This window comes from Ipomoea triloba, chromosome 10, assembly GCF_003576645.1.
Source record: "Ipomoea triloba cultivar NCNSP0323 chromosome 10, ASM357664v1".
Lineage (NCBI taxonomy): Eukaryota > Viridiplantae > Streptophyta > Magnoliopsida > Solanales > Convolvulaceae > Ipomoea > Ipomoea triloba.
In genome coordinates, this window is record NC_044925.1 from 24,255,807 (window position 1) to 24,264,663 (window position 8,857).

Genomic DNA, 8,857 nt, shown 5'->3' on the forward strand with positions numbered 1-8,857 from the left:
TTTTAAGGAAAATAAATTGTTAAAAAGATAGAAAATACTTGGGAGCTACAAAGGACCTAGTTCTTGATATTCATTTCTCAGAAAGTAATGCACTGCAACCACTCCATTTGAAAACTTAAATTTTCTGATGTACATACAAAATGGATGAGATGTCCATGAGAGACCAGTGTTTCAATAGTGTTCCATTACAAAATTTAGGCAGTATAAATGAGGCAAGATCTGCAGGCTACCTGTATTAGAATTGCTTTTTTTTTTTTACTATTTGCATTCATTTCCGCTGTTTATCATAAGCTATTACCACCCGCAACACGAGAGAGATGATGAGGATGGAAGTCGACCAGTTTGACGAATGTATTCTGCCTGAGCAGCGGTTTTCTCAGCTTGTCGGTTTTTTCTGGCTTCAGCTGTTGCCCGCTTTTCTTCTGATTTTTGTCTTGCCATTGCTACCTTCTTTACCATCTTCGCTTGAGCTTGTGCTCTCATTTGTTCAACTTGTGCCTGGAAATATTGATATTTTCTCGGTATAAAGGGAGTAGGGTAACAATGATGGACTAAAGGTTTTGATAAAAATCTTACATACCTCGATTCTTCTCATTTCTGCTTCAAGCTTAGCTTTCTGCTGACTTTCCCAGGCTTGGATTTTTATTTCTTCACGCTTAAATCTGAAAATACGATAACAATTTCATGAATTAATGGTCAAAACAGAACATTAGCGGGGAGGGGAATGTGTTTACGATAAGTTCATTGTCAAAAATTTACTGAGACCTGGCAGTATGCTTCGATTTTTCAGCATCCTCCCAAGCAGCTGCGCGTTTAACAAATTCAATCTGCTCGAGTTCTGCTGCTGTGTCGTCGTTTTCAGCAGCAGAGCTGCTCCTTTCTTTCTCGTCTTTGCTTGCCCAAGCAGCGATGTTCATTTTACCGAGCTGCATACCGAGGGATAAAATCTCTTTTCTTGTCTTGAGCTTCAGTTCTTGTTCTGATAGTTCCTTCTTACCGTTTTCTGACGAGTGCTGAGAAATGTTGTCGAAAGCATGCTCTATAGGACAGCCCGTTGGCTCTCCTCTTCGAGGAGTAGATGGTATTGATGACGTTGGGCTGCGAAGCGGGGTTGTTGCCCCAACGGGTGTTGCGGTCCTTGAAGGCTCTTGGCTTGGAATCGGAGTCATTTCTGTTCCCATGTCTCTCATTGAAACCGATCTTATGCCAGGTATACCTATACAAACAATTATCAGAATAATGTTATCGGGTTCAGTCACTCGTTGAACGAAATAGCAAAGTTCAATTGTTGTTTCAATTGTTGCCCTAAATCTTATCTAGGCTTAAGCATTTCACTATTTACCTTCTCGATCTCCTGTTGAACGATTTGTACAAGTTAACCTCTCATCGTCCATCTCTGGCAAATTGTTACTTTCGGGACAAAGATCGATTAAGGCAGTTGGTACATTCTCCTGACCAGAAATAGGATAAGACCCGTGGTGAGAAAACGCGAACTTTTCAGGCACGATCTGTGATGGTGGTTGACAAAAGTCCACCCTCTTTACGGCTAATTTACTCTCGAAGCTGGTCGATTCTGGAGCAACTCTAACGATGTTCATGGCAGGTATACGGTTTGCTTGGTTTTGATAATGGGCCTTTTTGGATTGATTAGCTTGCATGGTTTGCCTGCTCATTATCCACTTCTCGGCATCGTTCCACTTGGATGGCATAGGTCTCGAAAACGACCTCGCAATGGAATGGTGGTGCATTGATCTCTCCCCTTTATGGAACTCGAAACTAGAAGTGCTGTCATAATCAAGATTTTCGTCCTCGTATGCTTTCAGCGGGTGAACCGAACTAGAATTATTACTACCCTCAGCCTTGGACACATGATGCATCTTAACATGACTAAACTCTGCATTCTCTTTTGTCTGATGTAAATCCAAATCACCTTGGCCCCCGTTTGGCATAGGATTCCCAGACGATTTCAATGCCGCCGCTTCAAATCTGGAAGCTGCAAAATTAAGGGAAAACATCCCGGTGAGTGCTTAACAAACCAAAACCAAAAGGAAAACCATCACTTTTTTTTTGATACATTAGGTTTCTCAATTTACAGCTGACTAATCCTAAGCCCCCAGAACCCTTGCTTGGGAACCACTAGAGGAGGTAAATTGCGAGTCTCCCTGTTAGTCCTCGGGTTCCCACCACTTGCCTTTAGCCGGCAGGTTCATACCAACTAATTCTAATAAGCCCCCCGAACCCCGACCCAAGAGTCACTCCCAAAACCCCTTGCCCAAGAACCACTGGAGGAGATAAATTGCGAGTCTCCCGTTAGTCCCAATTCCCACCACTTGCCTAACACTCCGGGCACAAGGGGTCTTCAGCACTTTTAGGACAACACATATTTCTTAAATGCCAAAACAGCAAAATCAAACAAACAATATTCACACACTCCCACAGAGCTTACACTGCAGGAAAATTTCTTTGCGACAATAAGCACCAGATTTCCAGCAGTCAATTTGGGTACTAGACACTGGGGGTGTTTTCACTTGAAGTTGCAAATTTGGGGCAATCATTTCCAATGACCAAAAAGAAATATATATGAAGAATCATAAATTGAACCCAAACAAATATACCTTCCTCCTCAACATCTCCACTCTCAGAGGCCAACAAGCTGTTCTTCACAAACTCAGAATCCCCAACTTTGGAAGGTGAAGTTCTTGAGGAGTTGCAATTTGAATTTGATCCATCCCCCTTCTTCCTCTGAAAGTGAGCTCCTACCAGCTTCATTCTCAGCTTACTTGGTGATATTATACCAGTCTTTATCCAAACAAAAAAAATAAAATCAAAATTCACATTTCCAAACACAACCCACCAAATAAACACCAGAAAAGATTCAAACTTTATACCCAACTTCCAAAAAAATGAAAAGAAAATGAGAGAAAAGAGAGATAATCAAACTCTACAATTTAAAATACAGCCCACCAAAGAACAAACAGAAAAAGATTCATTCAACCATTTTAGTCATAAAATCCTAGCAAGAGACAAAACAAAACGAAAAAAGTAAGTGAATACATAAAATGTGTTTCGAAAACTCAGATCAAGATTTGACTACACAAGACCAGAATTTCACCAAAACAATCACATTCAATCATTTCAAGCTTTCAACAGAGTCGTATCATACAAAATGATGAAAATGTAATACAAAGAAACGACAAAATTCATTGAGAAAACTAACCCCAAAAAAAGAAAAAAGAAAAAAAAAAAGTTTTGTGCAAATGAAATCATATACCTGAACTTTGTGAATCCTTTCGTACTCCATTGGATTTGGCTCCTCTCTCTCTCTCTCTATATCTACAGGCCACTGTTTAAATGTATTGTGGTGAGAGAGAAGAGGCCAAGTAGTTTAGAGAGAGAAAGAGAGAACAGGGCTCTGTAAAAGTTTTCTTTAGCTGAATGCTGACTGCAGAGAAGTAGAGAAGAGTGTTTTGGCTTTGGAGGTGACGAGAAGAGCTTCCAATACATCATTAAAGGTCGGCGATCTTTTACCGATTCTTTGACCCATTTCCTCGCCGATTGCATTTATTTTTTTCCCAAATTTTTGCCTCCCACACTGCCGATTTTAATTTACTCAAAATATATCCGCGTGGAATTCAATTACAATTTATTTTATTTATTTTTATTAAATTCCAATTAACATTTTTTATTATATTTATCCTTTTAATAACACATGGGTGTCTAAACTTTGGCACATATACCAATTGTCATTTCTATAAGCCGTATATCCCCCCCAAAATAAAATAAAATAAATAATAATAATTTTGCTTTCCCAAAATCAACCTACTTAATTTTAGTAATGTTTTAAAATATACTTTTTAAAACAATATCTAAATTGGGAGTATTAATATAAATAATACTTTATATGCAATCTCTTACTATATAATTCATGTCTTCAAAAAGTAACCTATTTTAAATTTTAAGTCACAATTTTATAAAATTGAAAAAAGCGAAGTGGATAAGATAATCTATTTTCATTTTACTTAGTGTAACGGTAAAAGATAATCGAACATTAAATTTGATTTTCCATAAGGACTAACTTGCTCTGATTTAATGAATAAAAAACATTTATAAAGAAAGATTTTTGTGCTTCGGATATGTTCTTTCTTGAAAACTCATAGTAATTGGGTCAACATATTTTAGGATAGTTTTTGTAATTAAAAAAAGAAAGAAAATTTCCTCAAAAAAAAAAAAAAAGAAAGAAAGAAAGAAAATAAATTGTTTGCTAAAGAAAACACGTTTTGTCAGAAGTATATCCGCAGTTCCCACCTTCCTTCTCTACTCCCCTAATATTTAGCTTTGGATTAATATTTAATTATTTATAGCATTCACATTGGAAAAAAAAACTTTTTTTAAAAAAAAAACTAGCATATTAATATTCTTGGATTGAGTTTGATAGTTATGACTAACCTAAACAATTTATTTATTTGTGGTAATTTGTTGGGTAAGGTTACAAGCCGGACTTCATCAAAGGTAGCGTTGTAAATTTTCTCGTAAATAAAAAATATTAGGTAAGAACGAGTGTCCAAATATAAAAGCAAAATTATAGAATGCATGAGAGCAACCTATTATTCTTTTTGGTTTGAGTCAGTCAACTATGAATAAATTAGGTTGGTTTACCTCCTTTTGGTCATTTGGCGGCTAGGGCCACAGTATATATGGAATTTACCAAATGAATCATTAGATAGTGAATCGATTTTCTCTCGTCACAAAAAAAAAATGTATTCTATGATATATAAAAAATACACTTAAATTACGTCTGAAGTCATTAATTAAATTACATTACAAATTAAACTTGGAGATAATAAATTCCCCATAAAATATTTTTGAAACTCGTAAATGTCACAAAACTTTGAATGCTCGAGTAACCTAACTAATTTGTCTACATTCAATACCGTTGTTTTTCAACACATTCATGCATCAAGAGACAAGAGTTGCACGTTGAACACAAGTCTCATCCAAATTAATCGAGGTTTTAATTTTTTGTTTTTTTTTTTTTTAATGACTAAAGTACGTCAAATATTGATTAAATTGAAGGGCCAAGGGAGAAGTATCTCTAATTTAATGCAAATGGACCGCCAATGAGTATTAATTACTTCTAAACCTTTATAATATTTAGGGGTCAATTATTGAATCAAATTAATGCTTGGGGTATTATTATCTTTAATGAAATTTATAGCATACAGGTGCTATATAGTTTATATCTATAAATCTATAAATTATTTAATAACACGAGGAAATTATTACTATTTTGATCAAATAGCTATTACATTATTTATACGTGTAATACCAACACAAGTATTATTATTATTATTATTATTATTATTATTATTATCATTATTATTATTATATGTTTGGCCCACATTTAATTATTTCAACTATATATAGAAATGAGCCATTTTTCTAAAAAAATAAAAAATGGAGAAATGATTTTTTTTTATAAAAACTTGTTTACTAATTTTTTTTTATAAAAACTTGTTTACTAATTTTTTTTTTATCAATTTGTTCTCCATTTTTTCTAGAATTTTGATAATCCATTCAACTAATTTTCCAAATTTGAAGAAATAGAGAAAGAGGCAAATGAATAGTAGATCCACACTTCAATCCCTTGCAACAACATTTCTAAATGTTTTTCTAGAAAAATGAAAAATTATATTGAAGAAATAGAACGTTGACATGTTTCTAGCTTTAAATCATATTCATCGTCAAAAACATCTATATGTTCAAGCTGAAATAGTTCTAAATTGAAAATACAATACATTCTGGTTGTTTACTATTGAAAATTTGGTTATAAAGACTATTTTTTGCAATAAAAAATGAAAAATTATGCACTAAATGCGATACAATAATAATTAGAGACCAAATATAAAAATAACCTAGCTAATAGTTGTGAACCCAACTTTAAAAAAAAAAAAACAAAAAAAAAAACCTCAAAATCTACCCCAAAAAATTCATATCATTACAAAATCAACACAAAACTTGTTAATTTTATGAAGATAATATTCACAATATGTGATACTCGTATCATGCATAATGTGATATTCAAACCTATACTAAGACTTTTTCCTTGAACAAAAAACATGTCTGAACTTTATCCTTGTGAATGTTAATTATTGCATTATTATCAAGAATTCAAAATTTCAAAGTTAAGTCTACTTTAATTGGTAGGAATGAAATATTATTGACTATAGGATGAAAAATATAGTGGCATGAATGTTAGGTGCATGCTTGTCTCAAAATTTAAATGGAAGGTTAAGAATAATGTTGGAATTATTTGGTTATGGCAGATTGGCAGGTCCACACTATTGACCAACTGTAGAAAAGGTGGCTAATTTGTTTGCCACATGAACAACACAAAAGGAGACATCCCATAAAAGCTTAGCTAAAAGTAAACGAAGTTGTCATTAAATTCTTTGAGCTACCCCTAAATTTAATTAATGAAAAAATATTGTAATTTTAAAATTTAAATTTATTCTTGTTTAATTATTTTAATTTTTGAAATATTAATAATTACAAAATCACTCTTTAACATAGTTAAACTCAGTTAGGTATGTGTTGTTGCATTGTGGGCCACTACAACCAAGTTGATAATACTTGTATTAACAATGTAGACTTCACCTAGCAGAACAGACATTCGGGTATAATAACGGTTATAAATTAAACTTTTTTGTAAATTTTAAAAAATGTGTTACTGTGAGAGACCATTAAATCGAGTTTTCTCTCTATTGATACCAAAAAAAAAAAAAAAAATTGATTCTATAGTTGTATATTTTGTTTACATCATCTTTGTGATCTATAAAGTGAGCTTCTTAACCAATGGTTGTAGGATTACTAGGATATGCGTTAGCATTATCTATTTATCTTATAGTGTTAATTAATGATTAAAGTAAAAATGGAGAGGATGGTTATATCAGTCAATCTGAAAAGTGTACGTGCTAATTACTACGTTTAAATTTTCATCTCAACTAATCACTTCATTTACTACACTGTTTTTGGTCGCTAAAAATGATTACAAATTTAGAATCACTTTTAACTTTTAATTTATTGATTGATCATCCGTGGTGCTTTGGCCTACCTGAATTAAACCACCTTTAATAATAATAATAATAATAATAATCCAAAAAGTTGCTGAATAGGTAAAACATGAGTTTTATACCTGATTGTCACAAGTTCAATTTTTACAAACATCTTATCGATCAAATTTGTTGTACAAAATTTTCATGAAGCAAGACTTATCTAATGCATACTCTAAAGTAGTGGCTACATAACACAATAAATAAAATATTACGATAAATCACACATGACATGACATGTGATATGTTTTTTTTTTTTTTTGAGTACTATTGTGACATATTTTTTCTAATTAACCATTAAATTAAAAATTTATTTGACGATGATTGATGACCTAATCAAAACACATCATGTCAAATAAATTTTATATTGTTGAAGTATCTAAAAGATTTTAAGTATTTTGTAGCTCATAGGTAGGTAAACAACTTAATTAATTACCACAGCTTTAACTTCCCTCTTAAATTTTATACTCTGCCTATATACACTGTATGTAATGTATCTGAATTATATTTAACCATTATTTATGGAGTGCAGGGTGAATGATAGAGAAGAGTATGTACTGGATGAAAGTAGGGGTTTTAAGTCATTAGATTCTCTGAGGTTCGAATTTGTGTCATTATATCAGCTGGAAAGTGAAAGGCTTTCTTTAGAAATGCGACAAAGAAATGAGGACACTTCCACTTTTACCCTATAAAGTTACAATTTTTACTCATTCCTCATTATCAACTAACTCCCTCCTTTTTCTTCAAATTTGTGTGTGTATATATATATATATAATAACATAAATGCACACATACTAGGATGTGTGCAATTTTTCGAACATGAATGTACACAATTTAATTTGTGTGTATTATTGTAGCAGATTGTGTACATTCATGTAGTATGAAAAATACCTTTTGATTCAACATAGTAGATTGTTTCTTAGAAATAAATAATAGAAAGATTTTATTTATTTACTTTATTGAAGAAAAATTCAAAATGAGTCAACCTAAGGAGAAAGGGAGGGTTTAGATCATTTAATGCAAAGCTGGAAATGTAGTTGTTGAGATCATCTGACTGCTCAATTTACTTATGGCAGCAATCCACTTATGGTATATATGGACCAGTACTTTTTTTTTTTTTTTTTGCCTTTCTTTCTTTTTTCTTTTTTTTTTTTTGAAAATTTTGCCTTTCTATTTTATCCCCACAAAATTGAACACGAGACAAAAGAGTAGGAAAGAGTTGTCTTTCAAATGAAGCTCAAAAAACGTTTTCTATATCCAATATATTAATCTAGTGAATGAAAAGTCTCACTTTAAATTTGACTCGAGCAATAAAGTGAAGGTTCGATCCTGTCACATGCATTGGAGAGGTTTGAGTTTAGGATAAGCTCCACGAGCACAAAAGTGTACAGTTTAGTGTTGATTCTTGAAACTAAATTGCCTTAATTATTATCTTTATGAGTCTGAATTGGTTCATAAGCAAAAGATATAATTCAATAAAGTTGGGAAATCTCAGTTAATTTTTTTTTTTAAAAAAAAAAGTAATAATGATGAAATAAAGGTGTAGTAGTGGCGCGAGTCACGGTTTGTATTTGTTGGTGATTAGCTGTATATTGGTTGCAAATATGAATATGATGCAGCTTTAATTCCAGCAATCTCGCCACTCTTAGTTGGATCACTATAATTATGGTACGTGCTGCGTATTTAATTCATGAAAATGGTGTTTTTTGTTTGTTTGTTTTTTTTTTGTGGGTTGGGGGGGGGGGGGG

General features: G+C 32.6%; 1 protein-coding gene across 2 annotated transcripts in view; it reads right to left on the reverse strand.

The window, feature by feature from the left end:
- Positions 1–49: 49 nt before the first annotated feature.
- LOC116031514 overlaps positions 50–8,857 on the reverse strand; it is a 21,815-nt gene continuing 13,007 nt past the window's right edge. The window contains exons 2-7 of one of the 2 annotated variants that reach the window (XM_031273740.1): positions 3,272–3,327; positions 2,616–2,799; positions 1,343–1,993; positions 766–1,216; positions 581–662; positions 50–498 (exon numbers count right to left, since the gene is read on the reverse strand). In XM_031273740.1, coding sequence (XP_031129600.1) covers positions 295–498; positions 581–662; positions 766–1,216; positions 1,343–1,993; positions 2,616–2,799; positions 3,272–3,301 — 1,602 coding nt within the window. In that variant the 5' untranslated portion in view covers positions 3,302–3,327 and the 3' untranslated portion in view covers positions 50–294. Of the gene's footprint in view, positions 499–580; positions 663–765; positions 1,217–1,342; positions 1,994–2,615; positions 2,800–3,271; positions 3,457–8,857 lie in introns of those variants that run through there. The other variant, XM_031273739.1, reaches the window with a different exon arrangement.